Genomic DNA, 20,250 nt, shown 5'->3' on the forward strand with positions numbered 1-20,250 from the left:
TTCTTTCTCTCTCTCTCTCTCTCTTTCTTTCTTTCTCTCTCTCTTTCTTTCTTTCTCTCTTTCTCTCTCTTTCTCTCTTTCTCTTTCTCTCTCTCTTTCTTTCTCTCTCTCTTTCTCTCTTTCTTTCTTTCTCTCTTTCTTTCTCTCTCTTTCTCTCTTTCTCTTTCTCTCTCTTTCTCTCTCTCTCTTTCTTTTATTTTCTTTTTCTTCTTTTTTTTTTAAAAGCCCTTACCTTCTGTCTTGGAGTCAATACTGTATATTGGCTCCAAGGCAGAAGAGTGGTAAGGGCTAGGCAATGGCGGTTAAGTGACTTGCCCAGTGTCACACAACTGGGAAGTGTCTGAGGCCAGATTTGAACCTAGGTCCTCCCGGCTCTCAATCCCCTGAGCAACCCAGCTGCCCCCCTGGTCTTTGATTTTCAAGAGGATTACCACACAGCAATTTATTGGTTAATTTCTAGTCTAATCAATAAACTGATATTCCTACCCCCAAACTAGTCTTTTGATGATTTTAATAGTCACTATAGTAAAGTTTAAGAGTTTGTTACCACAAAGTCCATGGGTTAGAAATATGAGGATAACTAGTCCCAAGTCTGGAACTTAAAGAACACATTGAGCTGGATTTTGAAAGGCTAAATTTTGTTACCATCCCCACATCAAATAAAGACCTTCTCAAATTAAGTTAGGATGATGACTAAGACTTGTACCTTGATGAGAGAGATGCCAAATGCTCCAGGCTTCAGATGACCAGCCATTTCACAGCAGATTTTGGGGGCAAATTCATGAGGTGTGACAAATACCAAGATATCAGCATTTTTGACTGCTGTCACCAAATCTGGAATAGCCACCTAGAACCAGAAGGCATCATTTATTCCATTTGATAACATATCACTTACAAATTGTGCTGGGACATAGTAGGCACTTAATAAAAATATTGATTGATTGATTGATTCTCAGCAGTCTCTTCCTATGGGCAATTGATATAGACCAAGAGGCTTATCTTGACTCCAGATGAGGTCATGCAGAGTTGGACATGTTTGAAATGACTGAACAATAACTATATTAATAAAATTTCTCTCAAAGATACAGATTAACACAGAGAATAGGGAGATTTTCTTACACATATAACCTCTCTTCCCAGACTCACACTCGCCACTTAATTTTTACCATAGTTCTATAGTAGAGATAAAATCTCAGATTCCTAGAGCTGAGGAGACCAAGCAAACTAGGTTGGGTTAAAATAGAGAATGTTGGAGATGAAAGGAATCATTAACCTTCTGTGTGACTTTCAATCAATTAATGAAAAACATTTATTATTTGTTTACTTTCAATCAATTAATGAAAAACATTATTTGCTTACTTAGTGCTGAGGTACAAACACAGAAACAGAATGATTCTTTTCCTTAAGAGACTTCTGTTCTATGTGGGGAAGCAACAGGTTCACCTATAAGGAAATCTAAAATATATAAAAAAGATAAATACAAGATAATTCTGGGAAGAGGCTAGAGTAGCCCTGACAGGATGAATCATGAAAGTCTTTTGTGGAAGATGGTGGCCTTCTGTCTAAAGAACTTTGTTTCTGTTGTTGAGTCAGGTCTAATTCTTTATGTCTTCATTTTCTTCATTTGATATTTTCTTGACAAAGATAACGGAGTGGTTTACCATTTCATTCTCCAATTCATTTTACAGATGAGAAAACTGAGACAAATAGTTACATGACTTGTTCAGGATCACAGAGCTAATAAGTATCTGAGGTCGGATTTGAACTCAAGAAGAGGAGGAGTCCTGATTCCTCCTGACTCTAAGCCCAGCATTCTATCCACTGAGCCACCTAGCTGCCCTCTAAGGAGCTAGAGAGATTCTAAAAAGTATTCTAGGGCCACTTCCTTCTACATTATTATCTCATTCGATCCTCACAACAATCCTGGGAGGTAAGTGTTATTATCTTATTTTATAAATGAAGAATAGGGAGCAGAGGGAGTTAATGTGACTTGCTAGTTACACACCGGTTGACAGGAACAAGAATTTAAGTGCCTACTATGTACTAGGTATTGTACAAGGTGCTTTACAAATGTGATCCCGTTTGAGGTAAAGACCTATCGAGCATCTAAGGTAGTGGTTCCCAAACTTTTTTGGCCTACTTCCCCCTTTCCAGAAAAATATTACTTAGCCCCTTGGAAATTAATTAAAAAAATTTTAATAGCAATTAATAGGAAAGATAAATGCACTTGCGGCCATCACTGCCCCTCTGGATCGCTGCAGCACCCACCAGGGGGTGGTGGCGCCCACTTTGGGAATCACTGATCTAAGGCAAGTCTCAAAGTCCAATGCTCCATCCACTATACAACCTAGCTGCTCAAGGTCTTACCAAAGTGGAGGGTCAGGATTGTGATTTTAAGCTCATACTTTCTCTTATACCACATTGCCTCCAGACTTTACTTTGGTGAAGGCCAACAAAACCCATTTAATCTCTTTGTAATGTTTGAAGACTGATATGATCCTTCTGAGTCTTCTCAAGCATGAGAATTTAACACCAGCTTGCACCATTTTTCTTGGTACTCTAAGATCAGTTTTGGAGATTTAAAAGGAAAGTTTTATATTGAATTTGAAAACCCATTTCCTAGTGAATTGGGGTTTCAGCTCAGCACCAATCCCTTGATCTGGATTAAGACCAAGACCTGAGGGTCATTCGTATAAGGGGAATTGCATTCTGGGAAGACACCAGAAGCCTCAAGGTGCCCTGATGCCCTAGGAGACAGACACCTGCCTCTTGTTCCATGTGATTCCTGGTATCCAGAAGACTGGCCTTTGAAGTCTGTCTAGTCAGGGAGACCCAGGAAAAGTGATGTCATGGGGGATATAAATTATGGATCAAATAAGCTATTGGGGTCTTTCTGGCCAAGCATCAAGAGTGAGTAGGGACACAAGATGAGAAGCAAGCTTGGGTTAGCTAGGAAATAAAGTGTGCAACTCACCATGTGACTATGTGCCTTTTCTTTCTCCAACCTATTTTTTACTACTTAATAATTATAATTTAATATATAATCTCCAGGGAATTTTACTCTTAACAGTTCTGAAGACCACAAAGAAGAGTCTGAACTCTTCCTTTCTTTGCCCTTTTTGTTTTCTTTACATTTTTTCTTGTCATATAGAGGGACATTTAAGTTCAACACAACCACATGGCCTTTAAGGAGAGAACCAAGGAAGAGATGTAGGCAATAACCAAGAAGTGTCTAATTTATTTTTTTGATTGCTCAATAATTTCTAACCTTTGTGTATATGTGTATGTGTTCATACATGTTTGTTCTTTTTTGTGGAAATGGGAAATATATGAAGTAAGAACCCTATATCACAAGGATCTTCTTTACATAGATGCTCATCTCATGGGAATAAGAACCAATAGAACCAGGAAAGACAAGTCATTAGCCCTTGCAGAAAATATTCTTCTCATGTTATGGCTGTTTCTCCCTCTCTGACCTCTTCCCTGTTGTCTCAGTCTGTCCCCTTTTCTCTCTTTTCAGGGATTCTCCCTGCTCCTTCCTATTTGGCCTCTCTCCCATTGCCTCAACCGGTTCTCCTTTCTTCTTTTCGGGGACCCTCTCCAGAGTTTACTCTCTCCCCCCAATACACATTCTTTTAGCCCATACCTAGACTTATTCTCTTTTTTTGCTGTCCTGAGCTCTCTTCCTATTTTGGACTTTCTGCCTTCTCAACACTCTTCCTCCACCAAGAGTAAGTTCTTACCCAGAGTGGCCTCCTCAAAATTAAGGAGGTTCATTTTTTCCTTGTGTTCTCTGCTAAGTCTCCATACAGGCTTTTGACTCAATGGAGTCAATCAGTGGAAAAGGACATATGACATATTTCCTCTTAGGGAAGTTGCCACATATGGCTTTTGTAGAGGCAACATGGTGACATTAATAAATAACATCTTGTTCTCTTCCCACTTATCTGAGCATACTCAACTTTGACTTGGAGCTAATCACTATTCTCAGACAATTTGAGGCCATTTTGGGGGATATTAAAAGGATTAAACCTATCTGGGGTGGTGTAATGGATCTAGTGCTTGCTTTACTCTCTGAGGGAGAAAGCCAAGTAATTTTGGAAGCCACCATTAATTATCAGAAGGAGGATGGGAAACAGTGGCTATTATAGCATCCACAATGGGACTCCAATAATCCTAAGTAAGGACTATGTGAGGTTATGTGATAGGGAGACACTGTTCAAAGGAATGAGGGACTGCTCTATTTGCCCAGAAAATTGGCACAAGTTTGAATATGTTATTCAGGAAGATAATGACTGTCCCAAATAATTTTATGCATGGCAGCTAAGAAATTTGCAGGTTTAGATACTATTAAGCCCACTGAGGCTTATATCATCTTGTCACCATTTTGTGAACCACTCCATGGTCCTGACTGAGCTATTATGAATCTAGAACAGTTAAAAATGGATAGTTGTATATGTTTTTTAAGGTGTGAGAGAAGAAAAGGGAAAAAGCTGAAAAGGAGAAATTGGAAAGAATTAAACAGGACAGGGAAAGAGAAATACCTATTTTGGCTCCTATTTTAACATCTGTTAATTGAAGAACTCTTAGCTCCCTTGCAAGAAGTCACTAAGACTCTTATTCAGGCAGGAAACTGATAATGCCCCAAACCTAGAGGGGAATATTATTAATACACTGGGTTTTGTTTGCTTGCTTGTTTTTTCTGTGACAGGTCAGATCATGTAGCAATAAATTGTAGAAGGAAGAATCAGGAATTTAGAAACAGAAACTGGAATAATAATAGATATTTCAGTAGAACTGGTGTTTTCTCATGATACCAGGTATAGTGCCCCCCAGGGGAACTACAGTCATTGTGGGAAATGTCAGAGGAAATATGATCTATAATTATGTGAGGGAGGGGAAGGGAGTCTTGGAGTCTGAGTGGGGTGACTTTTCCTTTCTAGACTCTAATGCTTTACTTCCACTTATTTCACACTGTACCCTTCCCCTAGTAAAGAGCCTCATGTAACTCTTAAGGTTGGGGACATTATTATGATTGTCTCTTAGATATTGGGGCTTCCAGATCAGTTGGGGAACAAACCCAATTCTGATTGTACTTCCATTGGGTCTTTAAATGTGATTGATGTGTTTGGGGAAACCTCAAAATGTTTGTAAGCTTTCTTCTTGCCTTGTGTCCCTGGGACTTCTGTCAGTTGAATATTCATTCCTCCTAATGCCTTATTCCCTTCCATATCTCTTAGGTGAAAAGGAAATTACCTTTATTATATCAGTGATTATAAAACAAGGAATCACATATAGTCCTTCAACTCTGATTTTATAAGAGTTAGATCCAGTTAGTTAAATGTGTATAAAATATCAATTATAATAATAAAATACTAAGCAGAGTAGTAGAAAAGATAGACATAGTGAGGTATTAGAATATTAGAGCTATTATCTAAGTGCACAGCCTTGACTGAATCCTGATTCCTGATAAAGATACCAGAACCAATCATTGAGTCTATAAAAATAAAAAACTACTGTAAAACTAATTAGGCAATGGATTGATTATTGATTATTGATTATAAACTGATTTGAGATACTCTGTTTACTGTGTTTGCAAAGTATCTCCAGTTTATATCAGTGAAGTAAAGCTTATAAATGAACTTCTCTTTAGGGCCAGGCAAAAGGATGCCTAAGAGACTCTTGTTATAAAAAATAAAATATTTATTGAAATATATAAGGATAAAAAGGATTTCTAACTCTAAGGCAGTGATGGGCAAACTTTTTTAAAGAGGGGAGCCAAAGGAAAGGAAATGCTCATCTGTCAGACTGTTTCTAAGGCAACTCTTTCCAAGTTTCATTGTATTGTATTGTATCCTACTCATTGTATTCATCAGATTAGGAATAATGTCCTGCAGCTATAGCTGGATAGAACATTTCAGGAGGCCACGTCTGGCCTGCAGGGCTGTGGTTTGCCCATCACTGCTTTGAGGGATTCTAACTCCACCCAAATAAAACTCCCTGGTTCCACAAGGAACCGCTTCTCCTGTTTTCACAGGCTACACTAATCCTTCCTGACCTAACACAAATTTTTACTATTCTAAATAAACTAACAATATTATCCTTATAATTCTTAACCTTCACTTTCAAGTTATAAAAATAACAAAGGCTAGCTGTTTGAGTCTCAACAAGAATCAAGTTAGGACTCTGAGCCTAAGCAAACTCAGAATCCAAACCAAAAACCAGGTTTCTCTTCAGTTTTCTCAGAGTTAAAACAATCTATAAAAAACAGCAAGAGTTACTAGTGTTTCCCAAGTTGGGAAAGGAAAACACTTAATTCCTTCAGGTTTTTTCTTTCTTTCCCTTCTATAGGAGAAAGAGTCTCTGGTTAGTGATTTTGCCAACTGCCAGAGACCTACTGCTACACCCAGAGACCAACTTTTGGAGACAAAAACCATTAGACTTGAAACTGACACTCTGTCTTAGCTCTGTTTGAAACTCCAATTCTTTCTCAAATCCAGCTTCTCTACTTTTTATCTCTAAACTAATATAACAAGACTTATTTTCTAATATCATCCTTATAAGTCAATTGTAGAAATTAGGAATTTATTTCAAAGACAAGATGGTATTTGCTTTTGTGAAGGATTTATATACACTATAGATTCCTCAAGAGTTGATAGCCCAGAGAAGTGTCTCTTGCTTATGTTTTAAGAGTCAGTATAGTGAGTTAAGTCTGATTGTCAGCCTATTATTTGTAGTATCCGTTACAGATGACTGAGAATTGTATCCTGATCAGATTAATTCCCATATTTTGTTATTGTTACTTGCAAACTGTAATGATTAATGGTGCTTGTGACATACCATGAACCTTTATACTCTAGAGATCCAGACATATAACTGAACCCTGATCTTTGTAAATCCTTCTGATGTCTGATGTGGGACCCTAGATTTACCTTGTGCCTCCAAATTATAGAAGTGTTTCAGGCCAAACTGTAAGCAGGAAAATTCCTTTCCTTCCTTGAATTCTTGTTAAGGCTAAAGAAAGGGTTGGCCTGGACTTCAAAGGCTAATGGTAAGAAAGACCCTTGAGAGAATTATCCTCCTTGGATCATCCCTTAGGTTTTGATATAGACACAGAGAAACACTTCCAGACTATGCTTTGATACCATCAGGTTGTATGTAAGGCATCTATCTATCCCCTAAACTATGAGGATCATCTCTCCTATGTCTTCAGGCTGACCCTGGTCAGATGACCAAACCTCCCCCACCCCACCCCTGCCCCATGCCTGAGAGTGTACGCTCCTCAAGTCACATATCACCTGTTATAAAGAGTATAAAGACCCCAGAATTGATGTCCTTTAGAAGGCAGTTTTCCATCTATTCTGTCCACCCAGACAAATTCAACATGTATTCTAAATTAATACATTTCTCTCTCTCTTTTTTAAAGCTAAGTTATAGAGTCTTGCATTCTTGCAAAGGGTACCCTTCTGTATCCCAGGGGGTTCACCTCAAGCCCACCAAAACATTTTGGTGCCCAACATGTTTGACTGTCCTGAAAACTTCTCCTGCACCCTGGATCATCCATGAGAACACAGCTTCTCAGGTAGGGAGGGACCCTTTTTTGGACCCCTGAAACTCCCCATTTTGGGGTGACATCTTTGTGGGACCTCTTTTGCTCTCTCTCCCATCAGCCCCAGAGGTCAGTCAGGCTGCTGGATTTGGGGTCAATCATCCCCTCTTTCAATATTGGAAGATGTTCCAATGTAGAGGAGATTCTCCTCAGTGCTGAACTGAGTACTAAAAGTTGGGCAACCTCTGTGGACACATAGTTGTTAATCCTCAGTGAGGAATTGGCCATTCCCCATCTAAATGAGACAGAGACAGAGCATACCCTGAGATTCCCCTTTGGGGTGCATATTAATGGAGAAAAAAAAATTTTTTAAGTCAGTCCTAGACAGCTTTTATCCTCCCTTGGGTAGTAGGCTATCTCTCTTCAATCTGGGAAGCCTCAGGGGTGGAGTGGCTACCAAGCCTGAGGTCAGAGCCAGATAGGGACTAGCCAACCCAATTAAGATAGAAGGAAAAGCATGCTTGCAAGGCCCTCCCATTGGACTCATGTTTCTCATATCAAACCCTTTATTCCCTCAGAAACAGGTGGTGGAGAGGGAACAGAAGACACCTATTCCTGTGAGCCAGTGGAAGATCTCAAATTCCTCTTTTGCCATAGGAAAAACCAACAGAAGGACACTTTGGAATAAGTAGTCCCCTCCCCCTCTCTCCCTGTTATCTTAATTCCTTGTTAATTCTGTTGCTTTAACTCTTAATTACCTGACCCATGACTATTCCTCTCCTCACATTCTGGGTCTTTCTCCTGTGTTTTAAATTATGCATGCCTAGCCAGCTGGATAGATAATTCCCTCATTCAACTTGGGGAAGCATTAGCAGCAAAAGCAGGTCCCTCTGACTGTTGGGTATGTATGAAACACTCCCAAAGTGGAGATAATCCCAAGCCTCTAGCCCAGTGGTCTCAGTGCCTCTGAGGATTACCAACACTTGAGGCTTCCAGGAGATTCACATCCACTCCAGTTTTGGCTACTTCTCTATGGAATACCTTAGAGGATGCTCCTTGCTTTCTCACAGGGCAGCCTTTCACTTTTACAGAATATCTCCAGGCCCAGCACACTAGGATTTTGCTCATCAAGGATAGGTGGGTTAACCTAGACCCCCCCCCCCTTTCCGGTATAAGTGCTTTGATAAAGGTGGGGACACTGATTGTTTTCCTTTTAATATGACTCATGCACTGTGTAGAAATTGCTCTGAGGATCTTGCCCCCTTCATGATAGGGGTAACAATGTATTCCTCTGTTTGTACATACTGGTATCCTAATGTAACCATCCAAACTCCTGGGGATAGCTTCAAGAAGTTCCCCATCCTAATGCCCCCCCCCTCTTTTCCAACAACCACATTCATGGTCTGTGCTGAAAACTTTACTGGAGACTGGCCTCAGACCAGGTAGGCTAGCATCCTGCAATTGTTCCTCTGATTGGGGAATTAATGCTACCCAAATGCTAAAATCCACAGATAGATCTATTTGTGCCCCTTCGGGGTACAGGTTCATCTGTGGTACCCCTAAGCTTCTCAGACCAGCGCCCTATTTTACGCCAGGGTGATCACCTGAAGAATCTTTTTAGTAGTTTTAACTACATCCTGCCTTAGCCCCACATTGGGTGCCAAAATGTTGCGTGGAGTTTTGGGTTAACCCTCTGGGTTTGGGAAGGGTACCCTTTGCAAGAATGCAAGACTCCATAACTTAGCTTAAAAAAAAATAAATTTATTAATTTAGAATTCATGTTGAATTTGACTGGGAGGAGAGAATAGATGGAAAGCTGCTTTTTAGAGGACATCAATTCTGGGGTCTTTATTCTCTTTATAACAGTTGATATGTGTGACTTGAGGAGGGTATGCAACTCAGGCACGGGGTTGGGAGGGGAGGTTTGGTCATCTGAACAGGGTCAGCCTGAAGACATAGGGGGTGACCCTCATAGTTTAGGGGACAGATAGATGTCTTAGATATAACCCAATGGTATCAAAGCATAGCCTGTAGGTATATCTCTGTGTTTAACTCAAAACCTAAAGGATGATCCAAGGAGGATAATTCTTCCAAAGGGTCTTTCTTATCATTAGTCTTTGAAGTCCAGGCCAACCCTTTCTTTAGCCTTAACAAGAATTCAAGGAGGGAAAGGAATTTTCCTGCTTACAGTATGGCCTGAAACACTTCTATAATTTGGAGGCACAAGGTAAATCTAGGATCCCACATCATTTCCAAACAAGAAGTCTTACTTAGGGAGAGATTTCTTATGTAAATTCAGGACCACAATATCATGCTCTCTAAACAAATCTTTGTCCCTGTAATTGCCTGACTTAATTCACATTTCTCCTTCCTGACAGTCAGGAGATAGCAGCCCCTTCCTTTGAAATTCCAAGAGACATCCTTGAATCTCTCTGGGCTTAAGTCAGCTATTCCTTTTCAGAGTAAGGCAAAAGGTGCCTTCCCCACCTTCCATTCCTCAGTACTCTTTAACCATGATAGCTATTTTGAAGTGATATCCCTAATAATTGATTCAGTGATTGAGCAAGAATAATAATTCCATACAAATCTGAATATTATTTACCAATTCTAGTAAAAAAGCCTAAGCCAGTTCCTGATGGGAATCAAGCTATTGTGCAGGATTTGCATGCAGTTAATTCACATTATATCTAAGAAACTGGTTGTTCCAAACCTTGCAACAGTCAATCCCTAGAGAATATAGGAATGCAGGTTAGGGATAGAGTTAATTTCATGGATTAGCTTTAAGAGGAAAAGAGAATTTGGATACAAGCATTGGGGGAGGATTCTGGGAAGGAGAGAAGGATTGTGGGAGTTTTTGAACTGACATTAACTGTCATTTGATTCTTTCTCTGCCTTGATTTACACTGAGGAGGAAGGAGGTTTTGCTCTGAGAGATTTTCCCTATGCAGTATAAAGAAATATAATGGCAGTCATGTTGAGTCAAGAGTGATAGGCAGTTACCTGCTTAGAATGCAGAATGAACTGAGGTGGCGTGAGCTTGGCATGAGCCTGGCATGAGCCAGGGCAGTTAAAAAATTGCATATATAAGGAAAAGACTTGAACTACCCTTGGTCTTAGTTTGGAGATATTGGGCAAGGGTGGAGTAGGGTTTAGGCATTGCTTATTCTGTTTCATCCTGTTCAGAAAGACTGTCAGAGAGAGAACTCTAAGGCTCCATCTTGCATAACTGATGTAGAATCAGGCTGGCCAGCCATACGAAGATCCTCGATCAATAATCAACATCTGAAGATCCAACAACTAGCTATCAACTTAGACTAACTTAGGAAATCCCATCTCTCACTTTCTCTCATCTACTCTGTTTCAACTCTTCCTTGAACTCTACAACAAGTAAATTATCTTTCAAGAAGCCAGCTTTACTTGCCTGTGATTCTCAAAAGTTCCAGTGAGAGGCTTCAGTTGTCAGAGTCCTGTGACAGCCAGGGAAAGGGTTTTACCTTTAGTATTCCCATCATCAAAGATTTAAGAGTAATCCATAGTCAGAACAAGTTGATTAACTAATTGGTTTCATAGACCTAACATCCTGGTCTATTAGCTTGTCAGTTAAGGGAATATAGATATCTCCCTGAACTTATTAGGGCTTCAGTTAGAACAAGGGTCAGTTGTGTTCCCCTATCAGCTGATTCATCAAGTTTCAGATTGTTAGCCCTAAATAACTGTTTTCTATCTTGGGATTGGTGTAAGAAGATTCCACACGTTCTCCTGCAGTATAAACTATATTTGGGTTGACCTTTTGGGATCACTATTTTATCTAGGTGTCCCATTAGTATCTTATAGCCTTAAACTACTATCACGACAATCTCCAATTAATTCCATCACAACTCCCAAGATGTACATAACAGCAGTCATAATTTTGTGGAGAGATTATTGACTCCTTGGGTTGAGAATCTGTTTTGGAGAAAACTGTCTTCCCTGAGATACAGAGACCATCTGCCAGAAATCCTCTTGGGCTAAGGTAATCCAAAGGTTGTCATCTGGGACTTTGGGTTATATAGTGCAGCCAAACCCAGGCTTTGGGTAAGGGCTGAAACTCACCTGTAAGTTCTTTCCTTTTTCCCCTTTTTGTTAATCCATAGCAATTACAGTAGGTTAGAGTCAGATAGCTTTTTGGAGTTTTAGATAAGAGTAGGAAGATATAAGAAGGGATTGAGAAGACATGAAGACAGATCTGTGAGGATTCTCACTGATTGGAGGGAGGAGATATAGATTGATAGATTTAGGACTGTATTTATTATCTGTCTAACATAAATAAACTTTATTTTACTATTTTAAGGTTTGTGCTTCACTGGCCCTGGGTAGGTTCCTAGGTTGTATCATCTCACATCCCTCTAGGAAGGTTACCTATTTCAAGAAGCTATATATTTTACAGTGGTAGACCTTTGTTCTGCTTTTCCTGACCTGTTCCTCTCCATATATATATAGGACTATGTTTACTTTTAACTAGAAAGTTTCCCTGTGGACATGAACTCAATTGCCTCAGGGGTATGTAGATAGCCCAACATTATTGTCTCAAATTTTATAGCAGAACTTGGGTACTATCATTTTTAAGGATTCTATTTTAGTTCAGAGTATGTTGATGATTTACTTTTAGTGGAACCAGATGCAAGCAACATGCCAGGAAGATATTGGGCATCTTCAATTAGAGCTCCACCAGAGAGACCACAAATTTTATAGATCAAAAGTACAGTGACACCTTCAAAAAGTGGAATATTTAGATTTTATTTTAGCTGCAGAAACCTGCTCTCTTTCTCCAAAGAGCATTAAAGCTATTCAAGAACTCTCTCTGCTTCCTCTTCTAAGAGGTAGCTAGGAGCAATCTTTTACAATGGATCTCCTGTTATGAGAAAATTACTAAGCTCTTGTAGCTCTGACTAAAAATTCAGGTCCTAAACTCTTTCAGTTAAATTTCCAATACCTGTCAGCTCTCACAGAATTAAAACAGGTGATCCTGTCCATCTCTGCTCTAGGAATTCCAGATTACAAGAATCTATATTTTATGTACAAGAACATAGGGAGGTAGTTTCTGGTTGTTTTTTTAACCCTTACCTTCTGTCTTAGAATCAATATTGAGTATTGGTTCTAAGGCAGAAAAATGGTAAGGGCTAGGCAATGGGGGTTAAGTGACTTGCCCAGGGTCACAGAGCTAGTAAGTATCTGAGGCCAGATTTGAACCCAGGACCTCCTGTCTCTAAGTCTGGCTCTCAATCCACTGAGCTACCCAGCAGCCCCAGTTTCTGGGTTCTTGACCCACATAATGCCCAGTAGTCTACTATTTTGCATACAGATACAGTGGCCTCTTGGAGCACCACCTTGCCTTTGGGCTATTAATGTCACAGCTCTAGTGGTGGAAAAGGCCTCAGGAAAAGTCCTGGGTTCTCATTTAACTATTCTCTTCTCCCATGAAGTCAAGGTATTACTGCTCTGACATAGAACACAGGCATTTTCAGATCAAAGGCTTGCTAAATGTGAGATAACTTTGTTAGGGAATTAAAATATCACCCTTAAACACTCTATAGTTCTTAATCCTGTCACATTGCTTACTGATTTGAGAATGTCTGGGAAACCACTAAATGACTGTGCTTCTGCAGTTGCCATGGCTGAGAATCCCTGTAATGATCTCTCTGATTCACCTTTAGAAACCCTGATTTAGTTCTCTACACTGATGGTTCTTCTTTTATGAGAGATGACACATACTACACTGATGCTGAAGTTGTATCAGACCACGTTACCATCTGGGCAGCTCCATAACTTTCATATATTAGTGCCCAAAAAGTGCTTTGAGAGAAGCTTACATAGAGCTAAAGAAAAAACAACAACAATATATACAAGACTCCAAGTATACACTTTTGGGGTCTGTCATACTGTTGGGAGGCTTTGGAAACAGAGGGAGGGGTTTTTACTGACTTCTGCTGGCAAAACAATTGCAGATGCAGAGGTCATTAAAGAATTCCCATCTGCATCTCAGCTACCTGCAGCCTTGGCTATTATTCATTGCTCTGCCCATACCAGAGGGACTGACCCTGTCTTTAGGGTAAATTAAGAAGGCAGACACTGTAGCTAAGCTTCTGGCCTTAGAAGGACCAGAGTTAATTTTGAGTCTGATATCTAGAACAAATTTATCTCTCATAATGAATAGGAAAGTGGAAAAGTGGAAGCATAGGTTTAAAGCAAAGCGCATTAAAGGGTTTGGTGTCATCAGAAGGAAAACCTCTGCTCCTAGAAGCTTCTATCTTTAAACATGCTTATCTATTCACAGGAGTGGACACTTTAGCACTTTAATGGACTCCAATAAAAGAGTTTGAGTGGCCTCAGGTATAACCAATATAGCCTCCTGCATGTGTGTCTCTTGTCCTGCATGCCAGGCATATAATGCTTTCCATGCCAAGGTTTTTGGTGGGTGTCATCTGGTTTACACACCCTTTGAGCATTTGCAAATTGATTTCATCAGTATGCCTCTAAAGCTGGACATTAATAAGTTTGTCTTGTTATAGTGGACCAACTCACTGTATGAATTGAAGCCTTCCCTAGTATTCATGCTACAGAGGCATCTGTTGCTAAAATGCCATTAAGGAAGATGTTTCCCCAGTTTGGCCCACTTGCATGCATTGATTCAGATAAGGACACTCATTTTACTGATTCTGTTTTATCACAGGATTATTCTTGGTTAGGAATTACTCTCAAATGCCATACAACTTTTCATCCTCATATCTCAAGACAAGTTGAATGTGTGAATAGACAACTTAAAACCATAATTGGCAAACTATGCACTAAGACTCAATTGAAATGGCCTGAGATTCTCCCCTTAGCCCTATTTTATCTTTTCAGCAGATAGATGCAGGGAAAAGTTCTACATGTCTCACATTTGAAATGCTTATTGGACATCCTCCTGTAAAGTCCTAACTTTTTTCCCCTGAATACATATATTACTGGGGGGACATCTCTGCTGCTTCTCATATACAGGAATTATAAGTCAAGTTACATAAACTTCATGACTCTGGGGAAGCAGTACAGGCAGGCTTCTTGAACTTCTCATTCTATGATCTACACCTAGGAGACAAGGTATATGTAAAGAATTTTCAGTGAACTGGTGGGATTCAGCCTGCTTGGAAAGGCCCTTTCCAGATGTTGCTAACTATTCTGACTGTCATCAAAATTGGAGAAAAATACTTTTGGATTCCTTGCTCTCATGTAAAACTGGTATCATCCTTGACACTAATTAATTGTATTCTGTCACTTTGATTATACATTACCTATTTATCTTTGGGTTTGGTTTTGCTTTTATTTTTACTCTTTATGTGATTAGGGATTTTATAGGTAAGTCTAATTTACTCTTTTTTTTTTAAACCCTTACCCTTCCAAGGTAAGAGTGGTAAGGGCTAGGCAATGGGGGTCAAGTGACTTGCTCAGGGTCTCACAGCTGGGAAGTGTCTGAGGTCAGATTTGAACCTAGGACTTCCCGTCTCTAGACCTGGTTCTCAATCCACAGAACTATCCAGCTGCCCCCAGTCTAATTTACTCCTAAAAAAATTTTTTTTTAACACTTACCTTCTGTCTTAAAATCAATATTGTGTATTGGCTCCAAGAGAGAAGAGCAATAAGGGCTAGGCAGTGGGGATTAAGTGACTTGCCCAGGGTCACACAGCTAAAAAAGTGTGTGAGGCCAGATTTGAACCTAGGACCCCTCCGTCTCTAGACCTGGCTCTCAATCCACTGAGCCACACAGTTACCCCCTAATTTGCTCTTAAAAAAAAAAAAAGCAACCTTCATTTGGTACCATTTTGTTTTTAGCATTAAGCCATATTGCATTTTCCTATTTTGTTCCCTCTCCTGATGATTAGACTAAGGACATTACTATTATTAGGGTCCCTGGCCAAAAAGGACATATTCAACACCATCAGAGCTCTGTAACCTCAGTCCATATGAATGAGACTTGGCCACAAATTTTACCTCTTGACAGTCATATATCACCAAACAAGCCATTTTGTCTTTTTGTTTTGGTATATATCACCTCAAGTGAAGGGTAGAGCCCTTTTGTCTGGTCATAACTGCTATCATTGGTCTTTGAGGAACTTACAGATTTTGAAATCTTGGTTGATTTTAACATGTCTTCTAAGGTAATTTTCAGATTACCCCACTCCCATTGATTTGACTGACCATTTACCAAAATGTTTTCTGACTTGTGTTTTAAGAGAGAGAAGCGGTCACTGGGTAGCAGATCTATGGGTGACAATGGGAAGTGCAACCTCATTATTCCATTCCCTATCACAACATTGATCTGTGCTAAGACACAGTTCAATAGGATAAAAGATAGGCCCCATAAATACCTATCCTTTGCCACAGTTACTGCCTCATCACAGTTGAAGACAGATTTGTCTGTAACTCCTCAGCTTACTCTTCCCTTCCCCAAGGGTGATGTAGGATCTGTAGTTGGGCAGATGTAACCCTGCTACTCTCAATGAATAATCATTTTATTGGTGGGTAGACAAGTCAATGGCTAGGAATCTGGGCATTTGATGGCCATTTTCTAGTGATTTCAGTTTCAGTTCATCCCCCACCCCTTGATTGGATTCAGACCAAGGCCTGAGGCTTATCTGTATAAGAGAGTGGAATGCACACTCTGGGAGGGCACCAGAAGACTTGTGGCTCTCTGGTGTGTCCTGGAAGATGCTTGCCTCTTGTCCCATGTGACTCCTGGTGTCCAGAAGACAGGCCTCTGACCCAGACTGAGGCCAAGTCTGTCCAATCAGGAAGACCTAGAAAAAGTGATGTCATGGGGGATATAAATTATAGATCAAGGAAGCTTTTGGAGTTTTTCTGGCCAAGCAGCAAGAGTGAAGCAGGGATATAAGGTGAGTTATGAGCTCAAGGTAGCTAGGAAAGCAAGTGTGTGACCAACCCTGTGGCTCTGTGCCTTTCTTTCTCTGACCCACTTAATAAATAATTATAAATTAATACACAGTCTCCAGTAAATTTTAACCTTAACACAAGGTTAAACATCATCAATTCCTTCAAATGATCTTTATATGGCATGGGTTCAGGGCTTTTCACCATAGTAGTTTCCTTCTTCCAGACACTCTATAGAGTGGCAATATTTTCTCTAAAACTTTTTGCCTATGGGACAGTCTTTGAGCTATCCCTTAAAGAATATAAAGTTGTTGTTTGTTGAATTCAACTAAGATGTATCTCTATTAACTTCTTGTTAAAGATTGGCCACCTTTTAAAAGGGGGTGAGCCAACATCTAATTTTAAAGGAGTATGGAATAGTTTACCTGTCAGATCTATGGATAAGGGAAGAATTTAGGACCACACAAGAGAGAGAGGATTACTGGATTTAAAATGGATAATTTTTATCATATTAAATTGAAAAGTTTTTGCACAAACAAAACCAATATAAGAAAGTAGAAAGTTGGGAATTTTTTTTGCAGCAAGTATCATTCTTCAACTGTATAGAGAACTGAGTCAAATTTATAAGAATGATTAAAAAATGGCTGAAACAACAGAAATCCTTTTCGCTCTTTTCCTTGGGCCTGACCCTTAACTTCTTTTAGTCAAGAATGGAAACTAAGGCCCAGAAAAATTGTTTAAGGTGGTAAACCAGATTTAAAATGAAAAATACCTCTAGGCTAGAAAGATTGTCACTATTGTCTTATTTAACATAGTAAAAAAAAATTTTTTAACCCTGAGATGTATAATTATTTCTAATCTATTATTGTTAAATTTGCTTAAATTCAAGAATCCTATTAAAATGTTTCTTCAAATTATTTTGTGAGAGGGATATGTCGTCCCAAGGCATGAGTAGCTTCTACCAATTTGAATACGTCTGATAGAAAAATATTTCAATTTAGACAAGTGATATATTAATAAAAATTGTCAGATTTATTCCAAAAATACAGCATATAGTATATTTTTCTTCAATATACTATATAAGTTTCATGAAAATGCCTACTAATATTCCATAAGATTTAGAGCTGGAAGAAACCTTAGCATTGAAATAATCCAGGCATTCTATACCACTGTTGTGCCATGGACCCTTTTGAAAGCCTGGCTGAAGTCTTTCTAGCCAAACTTTATTTTACAAATGAAGAAAATTAAGAGCCAGAGATGTTAAGAGATCCCTCCAAGTTCATACAGGGATTAAGTAGCAGCAAAGGAGTCAGACCTAGGTTCTCTAACCTCAAGTGTGTATTGTCTTTTCTGTAAAATTAATATAAAATGTTTTAACCCTTTATCCACACATGCATATAAAATCAGGATGCCAACCAACAAATTGTGTGACTAAAGGACCAACAAGGGTACCTGGAATCCTGACTTCTGGAAGGAGCTAGTGGAAGTCCCTGAGTGGCAGGTGACATGTCAGGAAGTCAAGACTTGGGACCCAGATTGTCTGATCAAGAGTCCCAGTAGGAGTGATGTCATTGGCCTTATAAAGAAAGGGGGCTGGCAGCAGGGGGCTCTCTTGGGTGCAGGACTCTTCCTGAACATTAGCCTCGAACACTAGCTGGAGCTTGATCTCTCTCTCCCTTTTCTGGAGTGCTTAAGGCTGTCCTTGAATCTCATTTGGGAAATGGATCCAGGGAAGTGTCGGAGCAGTTTTGGAGTCAGGGTGGCCAGGTGATTTTCTTTCGCTCTTTCTCTCTCTGACTTTTATTAATAAGTAACTATAATTTAATATACAGTCTCCAAGACTAGAGATCATCAGTGCTCCAGAACAGAAGTTCTCAATCTTTTTTTTCTCTTTTGGACCTTTCTGGCAATCTGGTGAAATCTTCTCAGAATGATGTTTTTAAAGGCATAAAACAAAATTCATAGGTGCTCTGATACATATGTCGCATGAACTATAAATCTAAATACAAATTTTGAGAAGGCACAATTCTGTCCACAATTGATGGTCTCATATTTCAGTGAAAAACCTGAAACTACTCCAAACTTTCAGTCAGCTCAGCATCCCATCTCAGGACCTCTTTTTTTTTTTTTTTTTTAAACCCTTACCTTCTGTCTTGTTGTCAATACTGTGTATTGGCTCCAAGGTAGAAGAGTGGTAAGGGCTAGGCAATGGGGGTCAAGTGACTTGCCCAGGGTCACACAGCTAGGAAGTGTCTGAGGCCAGATTTGAACCTAGGACCTCCCATGTCTAGGCCTGGCTCTTAATCCACTGAGCTACCCAGCTGCCCCCCTCTCAGGACCTCTTTTAAAAATCTCAGTCCTTATTTTATACCTTCAATCCTAAATCTCCAATTTTTATCTTCTCTTTATCCAGTGGTTCTTTCCTGGGCTCTTTCCAAACATACCCCAATTTCCTTGCTTAAAAATTTTTTCATTTAGACTAAAATGTTTATGCTGTTTAACCCAAAGATTCCTCTACTACACATAAACCCACTTTTCCTTCTACCCCCTAAGAGGCCACTGATAAGAATAAAGTTCATGAACTTCCCAAAATATTTAGAGAAGCACTTTTTTTTATAGCGACAAAGATTTATAAATAAAGTAGAGGCCAATTGACTAAGGAATGGACTGAAATGCTGAATATAACAAATACAGGGATGCTTAGAAAAATATTATATGGAACCAGTTATGTTGAAAAGCACCAATTTTTAAAAATTCATATGCTTCAGATTAAAATCTGTTCTGAATAAAAGGCAGGGACTATACATGTATTTGGTAATGGAAGCCAGGTAGCTCAGTGGATAGAGATCTGGGCCAGGCATCAAGATGACCTGAGTTCAGATCCAATCTCAATTAGTTGGATGACCCTGGGCAAATCACTTAGTGTCTCTGCTTCAGTTTCCTCAACAGTAAAATGTGAATAATAATAGTTTCTACTTTTAAGAGTTGTAGGATTAAAAATTTGCAGTGTTTAGTGTGCTTGGTTCCTTTCTTTCCTACTGGGAGTATAGTTAATGAGTAACTGAGCCTGTCCAAAAACACTCAAGATTTCTAAAAATGGGATCTTAATCTTAATATTTCTAGTATCTAAAGGTATTTCCCTTTTGAAATTTGATTACCACCTTCAATCCATTTTTCTGGGCCTTAGCTTTCATTCTTTTTTTTTTTTTTTAATAGGTTTGGTGCCTTTGTGTAATGCACTCTTTTTTTATTTTTATTTTTTTTTAAACCCTTAACTTCGGTGTATTGGCTCCTAGGTGGAAGAGTGGTAAGGGTAGGCAATGGGGGTCAAGTGACTTGCCCAGGGCCACTCAGCTGGGAAGTGGCTGAGGCCAGATTTGAACCTAGGACCTCCTGTCTCTAGGCCTGACTCTCAATCCACTGAGCTGCCCAGCTGCCCCCCTTAGCTTTCATTCTTGACTTTTTCCTAAAAGAAAGAAGTCAAAGGTTAGGCCTCAGGAAAACAGAGAAAAGGATTTTAGTGAAAAAGTAAGTTGTTAAGCCCAGAAAGTTACAGAATTTTGCATTCCTTTTGACTCTGGTCTACCACTACTAGGGCTTGAACCCCAAAGAAGTCAAAGAAAGGAAAAGGAGCTATATGTACAATAGTCACTTTTTTCATAGTAGCCAAAAATTGGAAACCTTAAGAGGATATTCTCCTACTGAGGAGTAGCTAAACAAATTTGGTATGTGAATGTATTGGAAATATTATTGTGATATAAAAAATAATGAAATCTTTGCTGGGATAGGAGAATAGGACC

At 39.3% G+C, this 20,250-nt stretch overlaps 1 protein-coding gene across 1 annotated transcript in view; it reads right to left on the reverse strand.

Moving 5' to 3' along the window:
- LOC123241533 (glycerol-3-phosphate dehydrogenase [NAD(+)], cytoplasmic-like) overlaps positions 1-20,250 on the reverse strand; it is a 96,177-nt gene that overhangs the window by 43,897 nt on the left and 32,030 nt on the right. Inside the window, exon 5 of the mRNA XM_044669157.1 lies at positions 707-847. Coding sequence (XP_044525092.1) covers positions 707-847 — 141 coding nt within the window. The remainder of the gene's footprint in view (positions 1-706; positions 848-20,250) is intronic.

The sequence above is a fragment of the Gracilinanus agilis genome, chromosome 3, assembly GCF_016433145.1.
Source record: "Gracilinanus agilis isolate LMUSP501 chromosome 3, AgileGrace, whole genome shotgun sequence".
In the NCBI taxonomy this organism is placed as follows: domain Eukaryota; kingdom Metazoa; phylum Chordata; class Mammalia; order Didelphimorphia; family Didelphidae; genus Gracilinanus; species Gracilinanus agilis.